Source organism: Fundulus heteroclitus, chromosome 11, assembly GCF_011125445.2.
Source record: "Fundulus heteroclitus isolate FHET01 chromosome 11, MU-UCD_Fhet_4.1, whole genome shotgun sequence".
Lineage (NCBI taxonomy): Eukaryota > Metazoa > Chordata > Actinopteri > Cyprinodontiformes > Fundulidae > Fundulus > Fundulus heteroclitus.
In genome coordinates, this window is record NC_046371.1 from 17947252 (window position 1) to 17974971 (window position 27720).

At 41.0% G+C, this 27720-nt stretch overlaps 1 protein-coding gene across 2 annotated transcripts in view; it reads left to right on the forward strand.

The window, feature by feature from the left end:
* The window catches only part of stard13a (StAR-related lipid transfer (START) domain containing 13a), an 80012-nt gene that overhangs the window by 2567 nt on the left and 49725 nt on the right, over positions 1-27720 (forward strand). For both annotated transcript variants that reach the window (XM_021324589.2, XM_012878682.3), the window contains exons 2-5: positions 387-1432; positions 7592-7720; positions 13957-14133; positions 17671-17701. In XM_021324589.2, the coding sequence (XP_021180264.2) occupies positions 650-1432; positions 7592-7720; positions 13957-14133; positions 17671-17701 (1120 nt within the window). In that variant the 5' untranslated portion in view covers positions 387-649. The remainder of the gene's footprint in view (positions 1-386; positions 1433-7591; positions 7721-13956; positions 14134-17670; positions 17702-27720) is intronic.

Below are 27720 nucleotides of genomic sequence, written 5' to 3' on the forward strand. Positions count from 1 at the left end.
TGGTTTGGTTTGGACTAATAAATGAAACCGTCATTTGAAACACTCACTTGTGTGAACTAAGGCTATCGTTCTCTGATGTTAAAATTAGTTTGAGAAAAGCAAACAACAAAACAAACAAAAACAAAAAAAAAACTCAGAAGAAATCTGAAAGGTAAATTAATTTTCACAGATCTGTATCTAAAATTAACCCCATTTCACCGTGACTGACCATGAATGGTGAGAGTTTCTGGATTTAGTTTGAGGTCTTTTCACAGTAGAAATTAACTTTTCACCCAATAAAGCGTGGAGTTTATTAAAATAACACGTAAAGCTTCAGCTTCTAACTTTGCACATGTGAGATTGAGTGTGTTTGCCCAAATCTCAGTCTTTTATTGTTCTCTGTGCAGGAACCCAATGGATGTAGGGCTTTCAAACCAGGACCAAACCAAACCGCTGATATAAGCTCTGGAGCTTCTCCCGATTCCCTCCATGGGCTTCAACCAGGTGACATCATGATGATAGCAGGACTGGCGGTCGCTGAGCAGGAGATCAGTACTAATTCTTAAAATCCAGGGACTGCGCCGGCCTGGCCAAGGGCAGTCTATTTCTGAGTGAACGGCGAGGACATAGCCCTCCCCTCACTCAAATCCCCAGCAGCCAACTTCTAGCCATGTCTGGGCCTGCTTCTCTTGTCGATGCCGGTCTGGATCCAGTGGGCGGTTACATTAGACGCTGGAGGGATCTGAAGATCGACGGCACGTCTTCCTGCAACAGAGCCGGGCCCGGCCTCGGTCGGGATGAGCGCAGCTGGAGAGCCGACATGTCTACCGGATCTGCTCGGGGGGTAGAGGTGACAGACACTGACGGTGGGGATGCGGTGAAGTGCGAGCCTTTATTTTTGGACCAGAATGCAAAACAGGGAGGAGCTGTGGCACCTGAGCAGCGGGAGGCGCTCCCCGCCGCGTTGCTCCATCCCGCTGAGATGCCTTCTGCCTCTTCCCCACACATGGACGTGCCCTGTGATGACAACCATCTGCCTGAGTGCGCGAACTCACCAGAGGACAATTCACAGGACGTGCTTCGAATCGTAAAACACAAACCGAGCGCTATAGTTTTCTGCGATTATGAAGGCGGCTCTGACTGCAGTGTGACTGTTGCGAATGAGGGCTCTGATGGGAGGGAGTCCTTCTCCTCCTCCTCCTCCTCCACTTCTAAAGGAGAAGAGTGCGAAGATGATGATGCTGATGTTGATGAATTTCCTGAAACTTTGCAATATAAGGAATTTCTGGTCAGTCGCCATCGTAGGAGCTTGAACAGGAACAGGAAGTGTCAGAGGAAGAGACCCGAGGTCCCGTCTCAAGGCCCGGCAGCTGACTGGCTAAAGACTTCCAGCAACAAGAGAAGACCAGAGTCCGCAGGTAGTGAGGAAGAGGAGGAGGAGGGTGCACAGCAGGTAAATAAATAAAAATAAATAAATAAATAAAATCATCATCTCAGTATTACATCGTGCTCCAAGCAGCGTAAAAACATTTATTTTACTGAAAATACTTAATCTGTATTTATAGTGTCTTGCAAAAGTATTCGCACCCGCCGTTGGCTGTGTCGCATTTTGCCACAGAAACGTGAATTATATTGTTATAATTCTTAGATTTTAAGTCAGACCGACAGAAGTCAGTGCATAATTGTGGTTGTGGGGAGGAAAAAGCGCACGGTTGTTGGTGCCTGTATGACTGACTCACGGACTTGCTGCATTCACTCCTCCTAGACGAGCATGTAGCGACACAGGGCAAGCATTCAGGGAGGTGCCACCTAACACGTTTCAGCATTCACTGCTAAAATGAACAAATAAACTAATAAATAAATAAATAAATACATGCAATCATGCACTACCCTGTCTTCTTAGGCTGTCAACTAAACACTAAAGCTTCTGGCTCTGACGTGTCAAAATGTGAAAAGGTTCAAGTGGGTGTGATTACTTTCACTTACCGCTTTTTAGGCATTAAATGTTAACGTAAGTAAGGCTCAATCAAACAGTGGGCTGCACCATGCACATGAACGAGAAACCTGGCATTTAGTTTTAGGATATGCACAGTGTGACCCTCTTCTAACCTCCTGTAACTCACTATGTACCACTAGAGGGCAGCAAAGTCGAAATTTTCCCCAGGATTCAAAATGACCTAATGTTTCCGCTCAGGGTCAAGAGTTTGCTCTGCCTACCATTGAAGCCTCTCAGTAGGCTAGATCATGACCTTATTTAAAATGTGGATGAAACATAACAAATCAACAAGCAAAATATCTTGCCCCCCCCCCCCCCCCCCCCCTCCAGACTGCTGTTAATAATGTTTACATTTAACCATTGCAACATTAAAAAGGCTTTATGGTGCTTATGACACTGATTTCTGATCTCCGATGAAGCTATTTTGGACAAAAATAACCTTAGTATAGTTAGTATTTGTTGGTGGAAAGTGAGACGGTTCAATTAAGAGTAATTCTCCTCCAGAAATACCGCCTGTAATAAATTCCTTTCATATTTTCCTCCTGCACAGCCTGGCATCTGTTACACCCCTGCATGCACGGCACCAGCAGTCATTCTTTCAAGCGCGCATGTCCCTAACTTTGTTCTCACACCTGTCAGAATGCCCCCCCCCTCCCCCAAAAGTCCCTGGCATGGTTGCACTCTTCCTGAAATGAAAGGATCATCTCCGCCTACACCTCTGTTGTGTTGTTGCTTACACAGTCTGGCTGAAGGATCATTTGGTAGCAGAGGTAGAGAACATCCTTTAAATACCTGCTGCTTACACGCTGAATATTCACAGTTGTAGTTCCAGTCACTGAGCCATTTAGACTTGTTAGGGTTTGGGTTATGAAATGATATAAGAATACACACTTTGACAAGGCCTGACATTGGCAAGGCCTTTATTCCGTCTGTTATGAATGCAGTGGGGTTGGAGTAAAGGAAATCACACATTAAGAAACAATTATTTGTCATTTTGTATGAAAAGCTAGGCTTATCTCTTCGGGTGGACTGAGATCAGGCCTTTCAGCATTAAACGCTTCGGGTAGGTCTGCTGTGAGACCTACAGTTTAGTAACAAGGCCGTTCGGTAATTGATAATTGGATAAATGGTCATTTTAAAGATTTTTTAATATAGAGAGTTATTTAGTGGTTATTTTCTCAGCAGGAATCAAGAGTTTTGTCCTGTTTTGAATCTGGATCAGCTATCTGGAGTGTAATTATATGGTTGCTAATCATTAAAAGGGGCACCCAGAAGGAAACAATTAGTTTACAATATTCTTTTTATTAATATTCTACCGAAACAGTTAATTACTGCTTTATTAATCAAACTTAATCATCTCTTGACCAGGGTAAAAAACATGAATTTTCCTAAGCAGAGTTTATATTGGCTGAAATCTAAACGTTAGTGGCCAGAGGTTTTTGTTTAAAAAAAAATAAAAAAATAAAAAAAATCCACACATGTACGCAACAGACAGAGTTCTTGCTCTGTTTCTTTTTAAAAAAAAGGTGAATTTTGTGTAAATTGTTTGGCGTATTCATGCTCTGGTGCAGATTTACAGATGTACGCCGATGATCCAGTATCATGTAGCTATGGACAGTCTAAGCTGTACATATTGTTTCAAAAGTTATGTTTTAATGGTGAGTAAAATAACTATTTGGTTTGATTTAGGAACGCGCAAAACAAACTGCTTAGTGAGAGGATAAGACAGACCCACTTCACTATTGAAGCCCTCTCTTACAAAATAGATCAGACTAGGCAGAAGCTGTTGAGTTTTCTCCCTGAAACCTTGTTTGGGGAGGTTTCCAGCTTTGTTGACAAGGTCCAACTTTCACAGCACCTTAAAACAAAAGAAAGACAAAAAGCCAAATTCAATAGACTGCAACAGAAAGCAGCACCTACACTAGACAACAACATACCCCAGGAGGAGGCCACTAACATCAATGTCCAGGACAAGTGGGTTAAAAACCTCTCTAGCAGGTCGCTGACGAAGCCGGAGATGGAGGTACTGAGTAAAGGCCTGAATTTTGCCATTTCTCCACAAGAAATACCCATTGTGGAACTAATAACGGCCACGGAATCGGCCATCAAGAACAACAATCTGGCTGAAACAGAGGCAGAAAAACTCAGGATGAAAATTACAGCTACCCTATCTAGCGCCAAACCACCTCCTTCCAATCTCACACCACAGGAAAGGAAAGCCATAACATCGCTTAGCCAGGACCAAAGCATCACCATATTACCAGCAGACAAAGGAAGATGCACCGTGGTCCTCAACACTTCAGACTACCAGGACAAAATTCACACTCTACTGAGTGACACCAACACATATGAGTCTTTGAAAAGGGATCCTACCAACTCCTACAAAAAGAAAATCACTGACTACCTACAACAACTAGAAAAAGACAAGGTAATCAATCGCTCATCTTATTATAGATTATATCCAGGGGAAGACATTCCATGCTTATATGGACTCCCAAAAATTCACAAAGAAGGAACACCACTCAGACCCATTGTCAGTAGCATTAATTCAGTAACATATAACATTGCTAAACAGCTTGCTAGTATTTTAGCCCCCCTGGTGGGGAACACACCACACCACATAGAAAACTCCAAGGACTTTGCTAACAAAGTCAAACATTTAAAGATGGCACCAGGGGAAACTCTGGTGTCTTTCGATGTCACTTCACTTTTCACTTGCATACCTACATCAGAGGCAGTAGAAACAGTCAGGAAACGTCTTCAACAAGATAGTGACCTTAATAACAGAACTAATTTCACTCCGGACCAGATCTGTACCCTACTGGACCTTTGTCTTTCTACTACTTATTTCAAGTTCAGCGATCAATTTTACAGACAGAAGCATGGCTGTGCCATGGGATCTCCAGTGTCACCTATTGTAGCCAATCTTTACATGGAAGAAATGGAAAAGAGAGCTTTGGGAACTTTCAGAGGAACACCACCAAGCCACTGGTTTAGATATGTGGATGACACCTTTGTCAAAATCCAGCTAAAAGAAGTGGAAGCGTTCACAAGACACATCAACTCGGTGGACAACAACATCAAGTTTACTCGAGAGGATGCCAATGACAACAAGCTACCTTTTCTCGACTGTTTGGTGAATTTGGAAGGAGATGGAAACCTCGACATTGAAGTGTATAGGAAACCCACCCACACAGACCAATATCTTCTTTTTGACTCACACCACCCACTGGAGCACAAACTTTCTGTCATCAGAACCTTACAACACCGGGCCGAGCATGTCCCGACTAAAACAGAAGGGAAGCACAAGGAACAGAAACACATCAGAGATGCCCTCCAAACCTGTGGGTACCCTAACTGGGCTTTTGTCAAATCAGCAAGAAAATCCAAAAGACCCGCTGCAGAACATAATGGTGAGAAGAATAAACGCAAAAACATCGTCATCCCATATGTTGCCGGAGTTTCTGAAAAACTCAAGAGGATTTTCTCCAAACATAAAATCCCAGTACATTTCAAACCAAACAGGACCCTCAGACAGAGGCTGGTGCATCCCAAGGACAAAACCCCCAAACCTAAGATGAGCGGAGTGGTGTATGCAGTTCAGTGCAGTGAGGAATGTTCTGATCTTTATATTGGAGAAACCAAACAACCTCTCCACAGACGCATGGCTCAACACAGGAGAGCTACCTCCTCAGGTCAAGACTCTGCTGTCCACTTACACCTAAAGGACAAAGGACACTCTTTTGAGGACCAAAATGTTCACATTTTGGACAAAGAAGACAGATGGTTTGAAAGGGGTGTGAAGGAAGCCATCTACGTCAAGAGAGAAAGACCAACCTTAAACAGAGGAGGAGGCCTTAGGTTCCAACTCTCAAAAACTTACAACACAGCTATAGGATTAATTCCAGCCAATCGTCAACTTAACTCTCACCCTCATTCAGGTGATTAAAACATTGTTCCTTTAAGCCAAGCCAATAACAACTCTAACGACTCCTCGTTACAGAGGAGTGGACCAGTTTCGGTCCATTCCGCTGGCTTAATGGTTTTAACGACCGCCCATTACTAAGGGGTGGTCCTGTTTCGGTTGAATTTGCATGTTATTTAAGCCATTACAGGCCTTTGTTTGGAATGGTATAAAGCTTGTTACTCATCATTACTCCAGACTTTTTGAATTGAGAAAGCTTCCGGGAGAGGAAGCGAAACGTCTTCAACTACGGAAAACAAGTCCAGTTGCTTTGTTTTTTACCTTTTTTGGAATTGGTTTGATTTAAGATTTTACAGTCTTGTCAAAATGTTGACCAGAGATGGAAAAGTAAACTTGAACTCCTTTAGACTAACAAAACCTATAAAAATCATTGCATATGTGGACCTTCATTTTTAAACTAATGCTCCCTGTTTTTTTTCCTCTATTTGCTTTGGTGCGCGGCGCTTTCACTGGACATTCACTTTAAACAGCCGAGCACTCGCCAACGCCACGCTTGTCTCCTTATTTACAACAGTTTGTGTTTCCTTCCTTTGAGACCAATAATGAATTGCTGCTTTAGCATTGATGCATTAAAGGCCTTTCTCCCCCGCCGGACGCTTTGGACACAGTCTTATTAACATTTCATGAACTCCGAGAGCCCGCTGCTCCTTGTCTGTGTGTGTCTGTGTGTGTCTGTGTGTGTCTGTGTGTGTCTGTCTGTGTGTGTTGCAGTGCATTAGCACGTTTATGTGTCAGTGACTTTCAGCATGTGTACACGCTGGCTGTCATTCTTGTAGCTGAAAAGCCTCCAGTGGCTGTGTTCCCCCACCTCGCCCTGGATCTGTCCCCCACAGAGAGGGTAAAAATAGCACCCTTCTGTGCACAGACAGCCCTCTGTGCTCTAGTGCTGCGTAGGAATCTTGGAGGGAGGGAGGGGGGGGTCCACAACACACAGGAAATGGTTTTACTGCCAAAGCAGTTACTGCAGATTTTTTTTCTAAGCTGGTCGACATGATAGTTTTTGGGGACTGGAGAAAAGGGTGTTTTTGTGAGGGTGAGTGGGTAGATGAGTGGGTGGGTTGTGTTGTGAGGGCGCGCTTGTGCGTATGCGTTTAGCTGTGTGAGTGAGGGGGCTGTTTTTGGACTTCAGGCCCTTCAAAGGGGCTTTATGTGCTGCTATCAGCCTATGGGACTCTGGGATTGGCGACCGAGCTCAGAAACAAAGCAGTTTGTTCATTTCCTGGAAATCCAGCGGCACAAGCTTCTCAGTCAGACTCCGTTACCGGCGGCTAATGAAGAGATGCAGAGATGATTGCATCACTTTAGCAAGGGCAAACATAAAATCTCACATTGTGTAAATTAATGTTTTCGCGTCGTGCATACAACCTTTACGCCTGCCTTGCTTTTATTCTTAGCCTCCACATTCTGCTTTCCTCACTACAATAATGTGATAAAAAAAACAACGTGGGTGTAAATCGACGCTCAAAGGATCATTGAGGACAATGAAGGTTGGAATGGTGAAATAGCAAAGAGGATAGTTGAGTTTTAGCTTAATTACAACTAACTGGCAGAGGTACACATGAATTACCTGCATTTCCCCCCTGAGCTATGCTTACTTACTTTAGCTTTTTGTTTTTGTCTTGTGTGCCCAGGCGTGTGACTCCATGATGCTGCTGATGAAAAAATTGGATCACCTCAATGAGGGGAGGCAAAAGGTCCAAAACTCTAATTCCTGCCACACATATGCCATTAAAGTCAGAGATGAGCAGCAGAGCGCCACGGTAAGTCTGGTGTAATTTTATAAAAGTGTCATTTTGGTGCTTAAATGAAAGCGTTTAAAATACGTTTGCTTGGTGAATAGACTCATGGCTCACCTGGGCAGAAATGACAAGGTTGTGAAAGGAAATGTTATGTAACAGATTCTGGAAGCTAAATGGAATCCATGCAAATGCTGTTCTTTAATTTAATTTAATTTTATGGTAACACATCATTCATTATAATCATTTGTTCGTGTAATTGATTCAATAAACTCTTCTCAGGGTTTTCTTCCCCAGGGTGGACCGACACAACGAAATGTTCACAAGTTTGAATTTATTCTGGATTTTCTCTACACCACACAAGTTGGCAATTATGTATACTGATTCAAACATATAGATGCACTCACATTCATGTTTGATTAAATGTCCCTTAGCAACAAAAAAAGAAAAATGCTTTTTTTTTTTTTTTTTGGGCCTTCTTCTGACCACTCTTCTTGGCAGAGCTGGCAGACCTCATTTAAATGCATTGTTCTCCTGACCTTTAGAAATAGTATATAAATATTCAGTGTTTTGTGGGTCAGAACATTTTTTTCCAGAAGCTCGATGTTAGCCTGCTTTTTCCCTTTCAAACCACTCTAGATGCAGGTTTGTTGCAACACCTCGCTGTGGCCAGGTTCCAATCATCTAGCTGTGGATTTAAGGTCAACTTGAAGAATAGTTAGGTATTCCTCATGTGTCATACCGTTTATTTTCTGCAACTAAACCAGTACCACTGGAAGCACAACTATCTGACACCATGGTGCTACCACCATGCATTACCATTGGAGCCAATGTTCTTTAGTTTGAAAGCCTCACCTTGACTCTTCCACACAGACTCCTGGTCGCTGTGCCCAAAAAGCTCAATTTTGCTCCATCTGACCATAAAAAATGTCTCCAGAGGACTTTAAGCTTGTCCATGGTGGCTGCTGCGAATCATTTTTGATGCAAACTCTCCTCTCTTTGTCTCTGTTCTCAGTGCCAGTTGATGTAAAACTTGCGTCACCGTGGACAGAGGCGTTGATGTTCCTGCATGTTGTGGCTCATGGTGGTGCCTAGATTGTTCCTGAACTAATTTCCTTTCAACAGAGGGTGACAGTTTGGGTTTGTCTCCAATCCTTAGCGAAGAGAGGAAAACATCTGAAGCACCAGTAGCCTTCCCAGTGACAATTATGCAATATATTAATCTGTAATTGATTAGAAATGGATCTGAAAGACCTTCCCAACTGTTGCAAATCTGTAATTCTCCTTCTGACGTACCAAGTTTGGGACTTTTCTTTTGTTCTAAGTATTTGTCTAATCATTAAGAGATTTTAGATACTACTGATCAGCAAAGAGAAACTACCAGCAGCAGATAATTATTATCACTAACAAGGACCTTCGAGGAGTGAGGCTTATTAGCAAATACATCCACAAAAAAATTCCAACTTGTGCACCCGGACCTTGTATATTTTATATTCCTCTCACCCTGGAAAGGAGAAAACATTCATCCTCATCATGAGTGTGTTAATTTATCACCAGAGCTGTAAATCAAAATGCCATTTGGATGCCGTCCATGTGGTAACAACAGAAACAACAGACTTCAAATCATGGCTTACCTTAGTTTTGCTATTTAAACCAAATGGCATCAAACATCTTGTGTGGGAAAAGATCACAGTGTGTGGATGTGCTTTCTGCTGTACTTTTTTCTTCACGGCATTCCAGCTGCTTCAGTATGCTTACTGAGTGTAAACGAGTTAACCTCAAATAGCTTTCAAACCTTGCAGAACTTGAGGAATGCTCGTAAAATCCCGGGATTTAACCACAATAATCCGATTTAAACAGTTTTGCATGTCAGAGAAAAAGCGGCGCAATGAATCCTGTTCATGCATTTAGCAGTTTGCCTTCAACGCATCAGTGAAATATCAATGAGTATCATGACTAGTACACAAGACGCATTATAATAAATTATAAAAGAAATACACAAACATTGTATTTTTAACAGCTTTTTTTTAAGAGAGCGAGCAGCAAAGGGACTTTCTATCACAAGCAGTTGAATATATTTAAAGTAAAGTAAGGCTCAGTAAAAGTGGTCATGGCTTGTTGCAGAGTATAATATTTAGAAATATATCGAAATAAGGTGCTTTGTATATTTGCAATACATCTCAAGATGTCGGACTTTAAAATGCTGTTAAAGTTTCCCTTTGGCATTAGCCTCTTTGTTTTTTTTTCTGCTGTACAAACAGGCACCTGCATGCTACAGATCCAGAGAAGAGATCTGTGCAAACTGTTTGCCAGAATAACTCAAAACTGCTTACTCGTAACTTGGTCACAGGCGGGACAGCGAGTAGGTGATCAGTCTCATCTCATATCCAACGAAATACCCTTTGAGTTGTGGAAGTCGCCTCCGTACATTTGAATTTAACAAAAGTCTTGAGTAAAGTGGAGCTTGCAGGGTCTTCAGCTAAAACAGTAGATAATAACATATGAAATATCATGAAAGTGCTCCTCTCTTACTGGATGGCTACTAGACAGCAAAGATGCTTTGAATTGGTGCAGTAAAAGTCTCTCCTTTGCAGGAGTATTTGATCCATGACTGTTCCTCTGGGCTCTACAACCAATATGTTGACTATGCATTGAAGATGAGCGCCTTGGTGACCAGAAACCATGTCAGCTTCTGGAAGTAAGGGACACAACCATGAACATAGATCTGGGCAGAAGGGGCGAACAGAAAATGTTGGAAAGCAAAGGAATAGATGAGAGACATAAAGGCCTGGATGCAGTGCCTTGCAAAGGTACTCCTACCCATCGACTTTTTCCCCATTTTGTCACATTGCAGGCATAATCGAGATTTAATGTGAAAGACCAACACAGTGTCTTATAGGTAAGGAAAATGGTACGTGATTTTCAGACGTGTTCGCAGATAACATCTGTGTAAGAGAACACAGCAGACGGGTCAGAAGTTTAAAGCAGGGTTACGACATAATCCCTGGCTTTAACTATCTCGCTGGGGCACTGTTAAAGTCATCGCATCAAAATAAGAAGAGGATGCGGCAACTGCAAACCTACCAAGACACAGCTGTTACATCCAAACTGACAGGCCGGGAAAGGAGAGCGTTCATCAGAGAAGCAGCCGATCTGTGGATGTGGATGTGGCAGTAATCCACAGCTCAGGTGGAAGAATCTGTTGACAGCAAGTCATACAGATCAAAAAATGTTGGCATTATGGAGCCAGGGCTTGACACAAAGAAGTGAGTCTTGTAAAATCGGACTTTTTCAGTGCTCTCAGTTTGAACATTTCCGCTGTCAGATGGTCCAACGACTGGCCGTGTTAAAAGGACAGGATAGGTAATCAATGGCAGCGGACAGGAATGTGACGCTTTGGCAATTTTAAAGGCAGGCTCAGGCAGTGCTGTCAGTTTAAGTGCAAGCATAAGTAAACAAACACGCTTTCGCAGAAAGGAACCTGGCCGGAGGTAAGTACTGGACAGCGGTCCTTGACATTCACCTGGGGGGTCAAGTGGTAAAGACATGTTGAACAGAAGACAATCTAAACATTTTGGAAAGTCCCAGCCGGAGTCCAGACAGGAACCGCGTCTAGAGTCCGTGGAGGAAACCAAATGAGTCAAGACAAACATTTTCTAATCTTAATGTGATGACACTTTAATGTGCTCTAAAAATCGGAGCTTGTTTTATTATTTTTTGTTATTTTTGACCCATCTCCAGCCACACAGTGGGAAAGTTAGCGACGGCGTCATTCATCACTCTGATGGGAAGCCTTTGTGTGATCAGAAAGGGAATTTTCTGAAGAGAGCCGCATTGTGCGCTGAAACGAGCAGAAAATAGCCGTCTTTGCGAGTATTCGTGGAACAGATCCTCTTGTGACAGAAACAAAAGTCACTCCACCCTCTCCGTCAGTTACTCACACGTCTTATCAGCTCGGCGTCTGTTTGGAGGAGGGAAGCTGGAAAGCGCAGCGCTGGGTATTCCCACTGAAGAGGGTACAGTAGCTGAGTGGTGGGGTCAAGCTGGGGTGGACTTTCCACTCCTGTCACTGAGCCGAGAGCGCAAAAACCCAAGGCGAGTCGGAGTCATGGTGGGAATTTTTTTTTTTTTTTGCGGAATGTGAGAAGGACAGATCGTCAGCAAGGTTCTGAATCTCAGATCACTTTACATCATCAGCCACCTTCATAAATTACTGGGCAGAAAGCAGAGAAACACAGATGTTGATGAGACAGGCAACACGAAGACACAGGGAGTGGTAAGAGACAGATATTCAATCTGCTGCTAAACGGGAGGAACTACATATCTGTAAAGGCTTTTAAATTAAAATAACATTTTGTTGTTGTTGATGTATACTCCAGTTGCAAATACTAGGAGTTTAGAAGTCTTGCTAATTTTTATACAGAAATGACCCTTTGACCGGCTAATGTTTAACATTTAAACATTGATAGAACAACCTTTCAATTTAAACATTGATAGAACAACCTTTCAAGTTTGTTCAGGTGCTTTTAAGTAGAATACAATTGGTTCCCTCGCAGCAACAAGGCAAGACAAGGCAAGGCAAATTTATTTCTATAGCACATTTCAGTACAGAGACAATGCGAAGTGCTTTACATGATTAAAATATAGGGAAATAAAACAGAATAAAAGCAAGTAGGAATAAAATGTAGAAACAAAATAGACCATGGGAGAATAGCAACCAAAAGTCAACATTAAAAACAGTTGGACTACAAAGTTCAACTAATGATGTTTCAGTTAAACAAGTTTAACTAGAACAGTCGAAGGCAATCCTAAACAAATGTGTTTTTAATCTTGTTTTAAAGGAACTCAGGCTTTCCGCACTTTTACAGTTTTCTGGCAGTTTGTTCCAGATAAGTTTGTTCTGGTGCTTTTAAGTAGAATGCAATTTCAGTAACAATAGTTATTGTTGGCTGCTTTTCTGGTTCCCTTGCAGCAACAAGGCCCTGGGTTCGTATCCTGACTGACATGGTTGTCTTTCTGCATGAGTCTTCCTCCCAAAGCATGTATGGGTTCTCTCTGAGTACTCTGGCTTCCTCCTAAAGTTTCGATTTTTTTGTTCTAAATTGTCCTCAGACATGAGTGCTTGCATGCAGGGTTGTTAGTCCTGTCTGTCTCTGTGTTGCCATGTGCTGGACTGGCAACCTGTCCTGGGAGTACCCTGCTGCTTACCTACTGTAATGCCAGCAGGGGATAGGCCCCAACCTGCCACCCACCACCCATGACCCTGCACAAATATGTGGGTTTAGACAATTTGCATGGTCAGTTAGTGTATTTCAATGTCTTTGTGTGCTGTTAATCTTGTCCATGATTCCTCTGTTTATTTCAAACTCAGACTCAGACTTACTTTAATGATCCTAGGGGGAAATTACTTTTGTTACATGCTCCAGAATACACACATTGTTATATATATATTTACAACATTCCACACAAGGTAATACCATAACACAATAGTCATATCACTTCACCTTGGGAATCCCAGTGAAGTGATGGTGACTTGTGCAAAGAACAGTGCAGAGAATGCATTAGACAGTTACAGAAGGGGGGGGGGGGGGGGGGGTTGGGGGTTAGGATAACTGAGGGAGGCGTTTTTATACCCTTCTGTCATGAAATAAAAATTAATTATATTTATTCTCTACCAAAAATGTGTTATTTAACATTCCCAATCCGTTTTGGGCTTTCAGGTCGGTTTACTTTTGTAAAAAGCTAAATGTACATATATATATATATATATATATATATATATATATATATATATATATATATATATATAGTGTATATGTGTATATATATATATAAATTTAGCTGGTCTCAGAGTTTTGATTTGAACCAGTTTTGTGAAGCCTGTAAAAGAGGAGCAGTATTAGCCCGGAGGAACACAACTGCCAACTTAGCAAGAATGTGAACTGACTTTTTTTTGTTTACTTGAAATATTGATTTCCAAGATCTTCAACTGTTAATGCTATTGATAGATTGTGATTCTATGTTATGAGATTTTATCAAAGGTTTAGAACTAAGATCAATAAAGAATAAGCCGTTATTGGGTGTGCAAATATAAATCATTTGTTGTTCTTCTTCTCTGGGCAGCTAAAAGGTTATTTTGGGGGAGTGGCTGCTGTCAAAGAATGTACCTTTAATGTTCCACAGATCGTGAGCTAACGGTGACAGTCAGTATTCCTTTTATTAGCTCTTCTCAGCTCTTCCTTTTCTCTTCTTTCCTGTAGAGTGTCCAGGCTGTGGTCAGGATGACCCTCCGAGCAGGTCAGGATCAAGGAGCCAACAAATTTCCAGACAAAACTGAGCCGCTGGCCAGGCGTCGCTCGCGACCTTTGACCCGCAGCAGGCCGCTGACCCGCTCGTCTCTGACGTCCCCTGCGCATCTCCAAGCTCGTCGTGGCCGGGTGAGACACTTTTTGTTACGTCTGTGCTCTCTGATGTAACTAGGTTGCCGTCTGGAGCAGCGTCTCCCACGAGATCGCCACTGGGACGCATTTCACTGACAGTCATTGCGTAAGCTGTGCTGTCTTACACTGAAATAAAGTCTGCGATTCCTCTCAGCTGATTGCGTTACAGACTCGCAGACAACACGAGGCGCTGTGAAGCACGCAGGAGCTTCACAGACTGATTGATAAAAGCTAATCAGTCACTCAGCTCAGTCAAATCTGATTTTCAGCATTTACCGTTTACCTGTTTTGAGGTCACTATCATTCCAGTGTTTCATAAAGAAAAGAGATGACCTGAGCATGTAGTGTGTAGCTGATTTATTTATTTTGAGCTCACTGACATATGGCCCCTTCCCCCCCATCTTTGACTCACTTGTTTTACTTTACATCTTCCACAAAGGCTCCAAATCAGACCATGTCTCTGTCGCTTTCTCACGTCATCTTCCTCCCTCTGTCTGACGCTCCGTCCAGTCTTCATGTTCCCAACTGTTTTATAAATAAGATGAGTGTAAAGGGGTGGACAGATCTGCTCGACGCAGCAGAATGTACGAGGTCACTCTGTGCTCCGTCAGCACAGTCACAACAGCACTAAGAACAACTATAGACTACAATCGTCAGGCAGATAAGGGAGGATTAAAAAAAGAATACCTATCATATGATTTTGAATGAGTGGTAACTGGTGAGCTGTTAAGGTTAAAAACTTCTTGTTAAAAATCAACGTAGAGAAATAGTTAAAGGTTGCAGATTAAGCCTCTGAAGTTGATGCATGTCGCTTATTTTCCATCCAAACATGCTTTATGTGTGTTTGTGTAGATTTATTACAATGTTGATGTCTCTTAGAGTTACGCAAGCGGGCAGAATTAACGGCAAGGTCCAGTTTAATCACCATTTATTAATTTTAATTGTCAAAGCAGTAAAAACAGATACATGCAAAGACAATATTAGCACATAATTGAATCGAGCTCAATGTCCCACCTTGTCTTTGTCATGTCCTTTGTGTTGTGTGTTTTACAAAATGATCTCTGTAGGCTGAAAGTCATTTATTAATATCATATATGAGTGGAGCCTGTAGCAGAATACAGTGGTAAGCGCTTTTGGGTCAGTGTTCAGCTCGTGTCTTAGTGTGCATATAGGCAGGCTGAGGCAGCAGCAGGGGTGGGTTTATTTTCCCCCTAACTGTGACTGATAAAGCGCAGCTGTGCAAACGGACTCTCCCTCCCTCCCTCCTTCCCTCCATCCATCCCTCCCTCCCTCCCTCAGTACACGTTCAAATAAATGTAAAGTTTGGTATTTCTGTGTCAGCATGACTTGAGGAATCGGATTATGTCACAAATTAATTTCCCTGACAACAAAAATGGAAAATGATCATGCTAGAATAAAAAAAAAAAAACTCATCTTTATTAGACCTGCCAAAAGCATCTAATTTGAGGGAAACGTTTTCAGAACAGTAATGCAGAGGCATGGTTTTGAAAGTGAATCTTGGGACAAATGGATTTATTGGCGTCAGCCGCTGATGCTCATCAACGTTTCTCAGCAGAGGACGTTTCCCACTCAGTCAGACAAATTCTGGACAGAAGATTAAAATTTTAGGTAACCGACAATGATAACGAAGGTGTGCAAAAAGAAGCGGTTGCTAGAAACTTTGTGGACAAACCGGAGAGCCACCGGGGGAAATGAAATCTCGGCAGTCAAATAATTGTATTTATTAATTTTATTTATTTATTTCATTGTCTGCTAGATAGTTCCACACTAAAGGAGATGGTGTCGGTGTTCTCGTCAACATATTAACTTGAACATTTTTTAATTGGATTGATAATAAGAAAAAAAACAGAGCTGGGGCTTTGCTGGACTGATTACAATTTAGGTCCACGGTGCAGCGGCTCACAAACCTGACTCAGGGCCCAAAACAAGCAAACTATTATGAAATCAGACTGTTTTTTTTGGGGGGGGGGGGTGTAATTTTGGTAACCCTAAGTGATGACGTTTATTGTAGTTAAAGGGCCTGTTTAATGCAAAATCAACTTTTTTAGAGCTTTTAGCTACGATATAATACTATTCCTTCATCAAAATCAAGACCAGAATGATATGTTGCTTGAGTCATTAATGTCTGAGTGATCCTTGTGTATTCTGCTCCCTGAGCAGCAGCCCCTCCCTGTCCTGGAAAGCTAGTGGCCATGGCCGATCTTTGTAGAGCAGTCATTACCCGGCCCCTCCAGTAAGTGCCTACCTTGACTCCACCGGCCCTGCACTATAAACAACACACCCAACGAGTGGTGGTGTGAGGCAGAGCGCCACCATTTCTGCTCAAAGTTGAGTTGAAGTGGCTCTTTTAGCACCCAGTCTACATAGCGACAGCAACTGCTCTTTTTCTGATGCGGCTCTGGAGCGCTTCCACAATGGGTTGCTGTGAAGGCAAGCATCTTTCTTCTGGGTTGAGAATATAGCACCAGAAGAAGTGAAGAAGCAGACTGAGAATGTTGTTTCACTCTCTCCCTTTTCTCTCCTCTTTCTCTTTCACTATTTCTCCTTTTTTTCTCTTCTACCTTCTTGTTTTAGTGTCCATATAACATGAAACATTCCCTGCATAAATTATAATAAAGCTTCTTGCATATATAAATCAAGCGGACCACTATGGAAAAAGCAGTAAGGCTCCGCTTGTGAAAGTAAAATCTGTTGGACTCTTCTTGGCATTAAGACAACAATTCCTATTGCTACATTGCCAGACAGGACACTAAAAAAAGAGAGAATATAGCACCAGACTACAGCTAATATTTCACAACAAATGAATACTCCGTAGTGCCAAAAGAAATATTTCATCATATATATGCCTATAGTTGACTTTGAGAGGCTTATCAAAAACAAAATATAGAATATATTAATGTCAGACAGTGAGGGAAAAGGTATTTTTCTTTTTATCCCCTGCATGCAGGTGTTGAGTTTCAACTGTATATGTGGGCCTTTGTTTAAGTCAAATTATTTGTGATGGATATTAGGGCTAGTATTAATGTTTGTAGTGGTTTGAGTATTAAAATCAGATGAATTAATAGCAAACTTTTCATTTTATCATTTGTTTTTTTTCTTCTGCATTTCAATTCTTTATATGCAATATTCTCTTTTTTGTTCTTCATCTCTCACCTTTAAGAGAGGACCCTTGTGCTCAGGTCTAATGATGTATTATTTTATGTTTTTTAAACAGTTTTTCTTGAAAGGATTGTAGTCCCATTAATGAGTGACAGGAAACAACAACCAAGCCACCAGTTTTTCCAGTCCACAAATGAGTTTAGGAAGAAATCAAAGGTTCGCTCATTTTCCCAGCATTGCTACTGTTACAGTAGGAGCAGACCGATGGAAGTGGGGCACCATCTTTGGCCATTGTTGTGTTTACATTCCCCCAAAGCTTTGGAGTAAATTCACCCTGCCTTTGTATATTTTACTGCTTATGTGTTGGTGCTTATCTAAATCTCCGTCTCCTTCTCTCTTCCTTTTTCATGCTAGGTCGCAGCAAAGGTGACCAGCGGATCAGCAGGTAGGACGAGCTTTAAAGTGAAAATGGAAATCTTGCCTTACATCTGAGGAGAAGGGTGTGCATTCATTGTTTTGTGTGTGTGTGTGTGTGTGTGTGTTTCCCCCCTCTGACTTTGTATTCCCACTTAGGGATAAAACAGGACTTGTGGGAATTTCTCCTCCTGCCTTTCAAACCCCAGCCACCACAGCACAAACACGCACACTGTCATATCATCAGACACATGCACATTTTAGGAGCAATAACAACTACTGATAGCATAAATCACACCCCATTTGCAGTGTCGTGTGATTAAAGTATTCACAGCCCTTCCAGTTGCAAAACAGCCAAAGCTATCCAACCACCACCTCGTAGCTGGTTCTCGGTTGGTTTTTAGGTCTGGACATTGACAGGACCATTCCAACACCTGAATGGGCTTTGATCTAAACCACATGTATCAAACTCCAGTCCCCGAGCGCCAGCGTCCTGCTAACTTTAGATGTGCCACTGCTCTAACCGGCTGAATCTGATCATTAGGGCATTAGCTGGGCTCTGTGAAGGCATGCTGACGGGGACATTCAGTCATTTGATTCAGGCATTTTGGACCAGAGGCTAATCATATACTTGCAGGATGCCGGACTGGAGTTTGACACCCCTGCTCTAAATCACTCTGTTGTAGCTCTGGGTGCACAAATTTAATTTTCTGACATACACAGTATTTTCCACATTGGCTAAAATGTGAAAATGTTGTCTCTTCTAACCAGAATACCTTCTTTTATCTGTTTTAGCTGCATCTTCAATCTGTGTAAACATGTCTCTCTGTGTCCTTTCAACAATTGCTCTCTTCTGACCCTTCTTTCGCAAAGGTCAGATTTGTGGCGTGTACATTTAGTTACAAATGTAGCTGTGGCTCTCTGCAGCTCCTCCAGAGCGACGATGAGACTTTCGGCTGTGTCTTTGATTAATTGATCCGCTGGCCAGGCTTTCCAGATTAGGTTTCAGATGATTGATTGAACAGTGCTCCATGAGATGTTCAAAGTTTTCTCCTAAACTTCTTCCCTGGTCTTCATGCTGCTTCTTGTTCTCTTGTGTTCTCTAAGAAACCTCTGAGGCCTCCACAGAACAGCTGGATTTGGACTCGGCTTAAATTACAGACTGCTGCGCTTTGTTCACTAGTTGACTTTTATGTTATATATATGTAAGACAAATTTACGGCCCATTTTTCAGATGTTTTTTTTTTTTTTTTGTAAACACATTAGAAAACTGTGGCTCCTTTTCCATTTCCAAATAATGCCCTGCTTTGTATTTCTCTATCACATACATTTCCAATGAAATACACTGAAGTTTGTAGTTTTAAAGTGAAAAAAACATTAAAGGGATACAGGGATTTGGCCTAAATTTGTGAGGCGTTGTACTCTAAAGTTTCTCTTTGTCATGTTATGTGTTGCATCTGGAGGCAAAAAAAAAAAAATGTTTTTAGATTTGGATTGAACCAAAATGACACATTTTCTTATTTACTTTCTGGGTCTCATGTTCACTGAAACTGATGCAAGAGTCAACAAAAATGATAAATGAGCCCTCGCCTCTTCTGTATCCTCTGAATGTGCCCCCCCCCCCCTTTTTGATTGGCAGAAGCAGATGCCACGGCGGCCGTAGCTAAGTGTGGATCCCAGGGAGTTGATTTAGGTCACAATCGCAGAGTTTAAGGTTTGTTTACTTTGCTGGGGTTTTCTGAGCGCATGTCTCTAGTTGTGCTGGGTTCTCTCAGATGCCAGCCGTCAGGGTAACATTACCAACACTGATAGTCCGTGCAGGAGAGGTGCACGCTGGGTAATGAGGCCCAGGAGGCTTCGGCCAGGTCAGAGGGGATGCTGTAAGGGGTTTAGGGTGGGTGGGGGGGTGAAAGGGTTGCGTGTTTGTGTAGTTGTAAGAGTAACATTTCATACAAACACGGCAGCGCTGAGGAAGGAGAGTAGATTAGAGCAGCCAATTGGACTTTTAGGCTTCAGATTTGTTTTCTCTCTTCGAGAGTGTTTATTTTCTCCTCTGATGTCGGGAAACACTTGAACGCTCTGACAGAAATCCCTTCTAATCAATCGGTGTTTGTCGGCCTGTGTGGTCTGGTTCTTTGTTGCCGAGCGGCGGGGATATGATACGGCCGTATCTCGCCTCACATAGCTGACATTCACTCCGCTCCGTGTCGGATAAACAGGGCATTCCTCCAGGGAGTTTTATTAGAACTACCGGCGTTCACACTGTGACTTCTGCTGGGTGGCTGGCTGCGGATTATTGAAATTACCCACAGCACGCATCTTTGATGTGTTTATTTACTCTGACAGCTTTATTGGATCTCCGTAGCCACGTCTGGGAGGACATATGTGGTGTGATGGTATCTGGTTTGTGTCATATCTGCCCTTGAGCCACCGAGGACGTGGAAAACCGAGCTCACATTATTTTTGTATCTGGAAAATTTATTTGCTTCATCAGTAAGGCTTTTCTGGGAAAATGCCTTAAACTACCAGATAATGTCCTTTGTATTGGCAGATTCTTGTTAGAGTCAATCATTGTGGCTTATTAACCTCAAACAATTATCAAGACGTGTCCGGCTTCATGTAACTTTGTCACAACTCATTTGAGGTTTTAACTACAACTATAGGACTAAGGCATCACTGTAGGCACAATATATATAAGACATAAGGGAGGCTGGCCTTTTGGTTAAAAGGTCATTTAACGTAATTTTAAAAATGTACTGAAATTAAACCTAATTAATGGGTGTTGTTCGTAAATTTCTTCTCAAATCTATGTCTGAAATCGACAATAAAAACATTATGCTACCTGTAGAAGTCTGCATGTTTAAGCATTTTAGCAACAGTAGCAAAAATTGTTGCTTGGTTAAATAAGATCATGCTTACTATTTATTGGAAAATCCAGGTATCCTGAATTTCACCCGAGCTCAATGCTCTAAATAATATGACACCATGATGCATCGTTTTTCTGCCGTTCTCACCTGTTGGGGAGGCATTTAAAAAGTCAAATAAAAAAACATGCAAACATGTACTGTAACAAAGCAAGCAACCCTTTTTCTTTTAGCTAACAGCTCTAGTTACACCTTCCTAAATCATTAGTTCTGAGGGAGACAAAAATGTTAATGAAACAGAAAAAAACAGTCATGCATCTCTCAACTACTTTAAGTATAATAATGAGTATTCAGTTCGGGATGACTGCTCATTTTGATGCTCTAAGCCAAACGTTCTATGATTGTGACAACATTTGATTGTGTTTCATTACTATAAGCCGAATCGATACTTTCATCTTTCGCAGGACTTTGGGTGGCCTCCGTGTTGGCATTAGTTGTTGCACGTACCACCCACCTACACGTTACTGCAGACGAAGCAGATGCCTCCATGGTGAGGGTTCTTCCTGAAAAGCTGTGGCCTCTCCCAGCAGGACAGTGTAATCCTACCACCCAGCAAAAAACAATTTAAAGAATGTACCAAAGTTTCAGGCTTCAGTTTTAAATTCAGCAGCTAAGGCTTTTGGCTGATGAAAGTGACATTTGTGACCCTGACTAATGCTGGTAGAGGCACACAGTATGAACACTATAAATAAGGAGGGATGTCATGATTAGGATTTGTTTGTCCCCACAAAGACATTTACCAATGTCAAGTTATGATCTGATACTTAATTGCAATCAATGCTTTTGCATAGAATTATGTGGGGTGGGGCAAGATCTCGTGACAAAAAAAGAAATGACACAATGTTTCTCATCAAAGAAAAAAGTTTGTCAGACAAATAATAATAATAATAATTATGTAACCAGATATGAAGAAGAGTGATTTTAGGGTTAGATGGAGGGAAAGTTGGGGACAGGGTGAAACTTAACAGATGTTTGATGTATAACTAGTCATGTTATGTGTTACTATAAGAAAAGTCAATAAAAATAATGTTAAAAAAAGAAGAGTGTTTTCAGCTTGTAACTCATATTTATATGTGAGACTCTGCTCGTCGGGTGTGGCTGAAACCTCTCGTCATAAACAAAGAAGGCCTCAGCAGTTTTTAAATTGTTAGTTTGAGGGAATATTGGCTACTTGGTTGAAAAAAGAAATGGTGATGCAATTAGGATGTTGCAAAAAGCGGCAGTTTGCACTACACTAATGGGATATTTTAGCAGTACCTTTCTGGTGTTAGGACCACTTTAGAGCTAGACTTGCATGACAACATGAATATTTGTACTAATGTGCACTGTTTACAGATTCTATAAAACATGGTTTTTGATTTGGAAAACATTTTATGTGAACACAGATAAGTGAAATTATTAAGTTGTTGGGTATATTCACAGCATACACAGCATTCATTACACTGTCCCCCAGCTGACAACAAAAATGGCTGAATAGGGTGGAGTTAAATGCTTTGTGACCTGGAGGAGAGCAGGATGTGAAGTACCTCCTTTAGATTTAAAGAGACGGCACCAAAGGTAGTCGCTCCCATGTCCCCTTTGAGACAAGACTGAAGCATAGAGATGAACTGTCGGCAGAGTTCTTTGATAAGAAAAAGTGACTTACATTTGATTGAACACAAGGAGAATGAGGCAGTAGAGGAACATGAGGCACTGCAAAGGAATAATCCAGCAGTGATTAATATGAACCAAAGAGTTTAAATTAAAAAGAAAGGCATACAGAGCAGATGAGTGCAATCAAAATGAGGAACAGCTAAGGCAAGAGGAAGGTCGAGGAGCTGAGGGAGAGAGACTAATTTACAAACAGGACCTGAAGGGAGAAGTAAAGAAAACCCAGGAAAATTTTAACTGAGATCTTCCAGAAGTAATTGAAAATGAGAAAGAAGACAAGAGTAGACTAATAATCTAATACACAAGACATTAATTAAAATGGCAACATCTAACTGACCAAAAGAAAGCAACTTGTAGTCAACTTCAGGAGGAAGAGGGACAGATTTGTTGTGATGAACACACTTTTTCAGGACCTCACATCGACTGTTAACGTCCCTGCTTTTGTGAAAAATAAAAGCACAGTAGGGATTGTACTTTTTAAAGCTGCTGCTGCTGCAGATGTTCTGTTGAAAGCATCACTCACAATATCTTTGTGTGGTTTACAAGCTGCTCCTCAACTCACAGCATAGCTGTTGAGCGAGTATCAGCCCAGGACATTATTAAGACATCACTTCGTCGTTTACGTATACCATAACAATGAAGGCTTTGAATTGAACGGAATTGCAACCATTGCACTGCTACCTTGCAGCAAGAAGGTCCTGGGTTCGTCTTGGGGTCTTTCTGCATGGAGTTTGCATGTTTTCCTTTTGTATGTGTGAATTCTCTCTGGGTACTCCTCTTCCTCCCGCAGTCCAAAAACAGGTGTGAGTGTGTGCGTGCGAGCATGGTTGTTTGTCCTGTATGTCTCTGTGTTGCCCTGGGATTGTCTGGTAATCTGTCCAGGGTGTACCCCGCCTCTCGCCCCTACCCTGCACCCATAGGAGGGTATAGTCGATGGACGGATGGAATCACAACCATGGGATTTCAGGCGATAGACCAAAACAGGATAGGGTAGTGGAGGAAAACACACTTTAGATATCCTCATCATCCACACACACCCTCCCCCTCTTTGGTGACGCATAGAGATTAATGCATCGTACTGTACGGATGCTCCTCCACAGCAAAGAGAGAGAAGCGGGTCGGAGTCGATGGGAAGATGGATGGGAGTGAATAAAGAGCAACACTGGAAGATAACCTGTTAAACGGTGCTCACCTTCCTGCAGGACAGCGACTCAGAGAATACATCAGAGTTTGTGGTTATAATCCAAGAAAGTGAGAAAATGTTCACAAAGTAGGAACACTTTTACAAGGCACTATCCACAAAATGAATATGTATAGCTTAAGATAATTCCTAACTTTTAAAACAGTGATTATAAAAAGATTCTGATGCAACAAATGTGCATACTGAATTACATTTTGTTAAAGAAGAACGGTTGTCAGACCTGTCATCAAGCAGGATTTTGTTTTTTTAATTATTATTTTGGTCTAGGTTAGTGTATTTATAGCCTTTAGGAGCGGCAGATTTGTGTTTTGTGTCTCTTCAGACTTATTCAGACGTCAGAACGAGTCGTCACGTACCTCATTTGGAAAAAATATCTCAGGAAACTGCGGCTACTTTAGAGCAACTGATAACATTCTTCACATTTTCTAGGATTAGAAAAACACATACAAAGTAATCCATCAGAACTCTCACATTATTGGAAAGCGCTCAGAGGGCCTTTGAGGAATCTGAGTGTTTGATTGGGAAGTGTTTTTACACTGCTGCATGTCTGGGTTACATTTTTAATCTGTCAGGCTGGAGAGACTCTGCTGCTCTGCAACACTCTTGAAGGAGAAACAGGAAAATGACCTGGAAGTATTGCTGCTACTTCATAATTTCACCAGTGTCCTGTTGTTTACCTTCATAAATCTCAGTATTGAGCCCCTGAAATTTTCTCTGTGACTGATTAAAAAATAAACAACAAAAAAAATTGTCAACATGGGTGCTTGTAGGTGTAAATATATTCAATAAATGAAGATATGGATTTCTAAGAGGTTTGTTTGTCAGATTAAAAGTACAATTTAAAAAAAATCCATAATTATCAGAAATTAGGCTTTAAAAATCAACAATCAGTGTTAATCTATAAAATGTCTTTCTCTTAGTGAATTGAGTTACTTGAATATGACTGTATGTGTTGCAGGCTGAGTAGATTTAAAGGTTCACTGTGAAATGAAGAGCTGTGCAACAGCCTGAGGCCTTAAGCTTCCTTCATATTTGCCTTTTCATTTCTCCGCAGCCTTTCTGCCCTCTGCTGTTTCTCCTGATCATTTTAGTGCCACCACAATATCTTTGTTTAGCGTTCGCAGTGATCTTATATGCAACTGCTTTCATCTTTCATGTTTTTTTATGAATCCAGGTGCCATTTCCTTGACAGGCTCATGCTTTTTAAAAAAAAAAAAAAAAAAAGAAGCTTACTGGCAGCTAAAGAGTAAATTTCCAATCCATCTCCTTTACTTTTTTACCTCATATCATACTGATCCTCATATCTGACTGCTACTTTTACACTCAGCACTTTGAATTGCGTTGTTACTGAAAAGTGCTTTATAAATAAACATGCCTTGCCTTACATTTTCTTTCAAAGCATAATTAAATTACGATATTAATCTATAATTGAATTAAATTGAAGTGAATGAGCTCCTTAAATTGGAAATTATATTTCCCAACATCCAGTATGATTGAACCAGGGAGAATTCAAAGACAGAAAAGGCTGATTGTAAATGTCAGAAATGAATAAAACAAGCTTCACATTAGCATGGTTAACAAAAAAAAAAGCAGTAAGACCCACTTTTAATCTCCCCAGACAGTTTTTTCCAGAGTGTAATGTAGATTGGATTCAATTTAAAGGTTAATCCTGGTGGGTGAAAGTTTTGTTTGCATCACAGGAATAACCTTTTGAAAGATCTGGGCTCTCATCAGAAGAGCACATAAAGCATCTGTCTCTTACTTTTCTCTACATCAGTATTGTGTATTATTGGGCTGCTAACAGCTCTTTGCAGATCTGTGTAGGGAGCGTATGAGTTATCTGCACCAGCTGGCCTGGGGGGCCCAAGCAGTAACGTAGTATGTTCATACCTTTGACCCACTCTGAGATTTCACCTAAAGGTTGGAGCTGCATCAAGCATCATTATGCATGTATTGTTATACTAATGCACACATTTTTACATGTATTATTGTGAGTAGTATGATTGCTACAGTAACTGTTTTATCACTCGGGGGTAGAAGTAATTATAAAAGTATTATTGTGCTGTTTTGTTGTAAAAAAAAAAAAAAAATCTTGTAACTCTTTGAGGCTTTTGATGTTTTCACATTTTAGACTGGTACTTTTTTTTTTTGCTGTTATAGTTGCTATTACTTCATTTTATGTGGCAATATGAGAGTTAGTTACTGAGAGTCATCCTGGTAAAGAAAAAAAACAAAAAACTAATAAAAAAAACGTCACCATATGTATGCAACTAACAAGTCCATAAAAAATGAGTCGCTCAGCAAGAAGGCACTCCTATCAGCATGTAATCTGCACTCCCACGACCTACAGGGTTTCCTTTACATCCATTAGCCATTGTTTGCTCTTTTTCCCCCCGCCTCTTTCCATACCACAGTCTGCACCCTGCAGTGCCATGCATTTCATAACTTCTTGTCTGCCTCTGAACATACCGTCAAGCTTTTTTGCATTTAAAATGCCGTTAAAAGTATTTTCTCCCTTGGTCTTTTTTTTTTTTTGTGTGTGTGTCAAACATAAATGTTTCAGATTATCATAACAGATTTTAGTACCAAGCAGTAATGATGTGAGTAAATACAAAAAGTAGTTTTTGGATGAATATTTCATCTGTTCAGGAAAAACATGTTGGGTCTATATAGATAATCACTACCCTCTTACTATACAGTATTATAATTTAATTAGAGCAACAATCTGCATGTCTCACTTGACTCAGTTCAGGTCAGTGTTATATTGCATCAAAAAGAAAGAAACTGACTCCTCTGAAACCTTGTTTCATTGTTTCACATGTGCCAAAAACATCTGGATGTTCCCCAAGCATTTTTATGAAATATTATCTGGATTTATGTGAAAAAAGCAAAACTTTTCCAATGTGTGCAACCCTTTGATCTGCTAGAAAACTAACACATAATTTCATAACAACATTAAATCATAGGTAAAACATGGTGATGGTAGTGGGATGACCCGGGGCTGGTTTGCTGTAATTGTTATTAACCAGGAGTTTTGCTCTCCACCCAAAAAGTTATGTATCTGGACAAAAACGCAGAGGAAACCAACAAGTTTGCGGCAAAAGATTTTTTCTGTTGTAGGAGATTACTGACGGTAGTACTTTCGCTGACTGGGTAACTAATTAGTTTGTGGATCAGACTAAATTTGCACTTGACCCACATCCACCACGGCCAATTTCTCTGTAGGAGCCACAGATGCATTACTCACTGCCTAGTGCAGAAATATTGACACACACACACGCTGACGCGGTTGATTCAATCCAGTAAAGATGCTGTCGGTCTGCACTGTTAACGTGCTTAGACGGCGTAATTTAGTCAAGATCAGATCTAAGCTCAAATGTCAGAATGGAGAAACTAGATCAACGTTTTCTTTTCCCAGTTGGAAAACTTTAATGTCTTTAAGCTCTTGATTGAAGTGATTCCTCATCTGTGTTTTACATTTTGACCTTGTTTGGGTTACTCCCATTCTTATCTTCGATGTCATCAACCTCTGTCTGCACCCACCTCCACGCTTGCTGAGGATTTGCTTTTGGGGGGAGTGAGTCTCAAACAGTCAGTCTGATCCATCAAAGTTAAGGTCTATAATAAAAGATCAATAAAATCACCTCCTAACACTAAATAGAGATAGAAGTTCTTTAAATGACCTGTAGCTTGTTTAAATATATATTCAATATATTAGAATATGCATTTATAAGAGGCTTATTTGCGAGATTAAACGTACCTTTTAAAAAAAGAAAAAAAAACACATTACCTTTAAGCCAGTATTAAACATGCTTTTCATTAAGCCCTCATTTTTTCATGAAAAATATAGCTTTTTAAAATTCATCTGATGCAATATTCTTAAACGCTGTGTTTTTATTAGCTGGAGGTGGAAAAAGAATCACAATTAACAGAAATATAGGCTTTGAATAGCAAAAGCTGTTCACCTTGCTCATTTCATGTTGACTAATAGATGCAGATGTTTTGTGGGAATTTTTTTTTACATTTCTAATTTTCATCCATAAGGCTTGTTTTTGTTTGAAATGATATATAGTTTTATTTGTGCAGTTGAGTTTTTGAAGGAGATATTGTTTTTGTCAGCTGCAGTGTGCGGCTTTCAGCTCAGATGAGACACTTGAATATAAAAGACACACCCTTAAACACACCAGCAGAGATTGACTGATCGGAAGCTTAATTTTTAAAACGTTGTGAAATATAATAGTATATGAAATAAATGTGAGATCCTTGTCACGATTA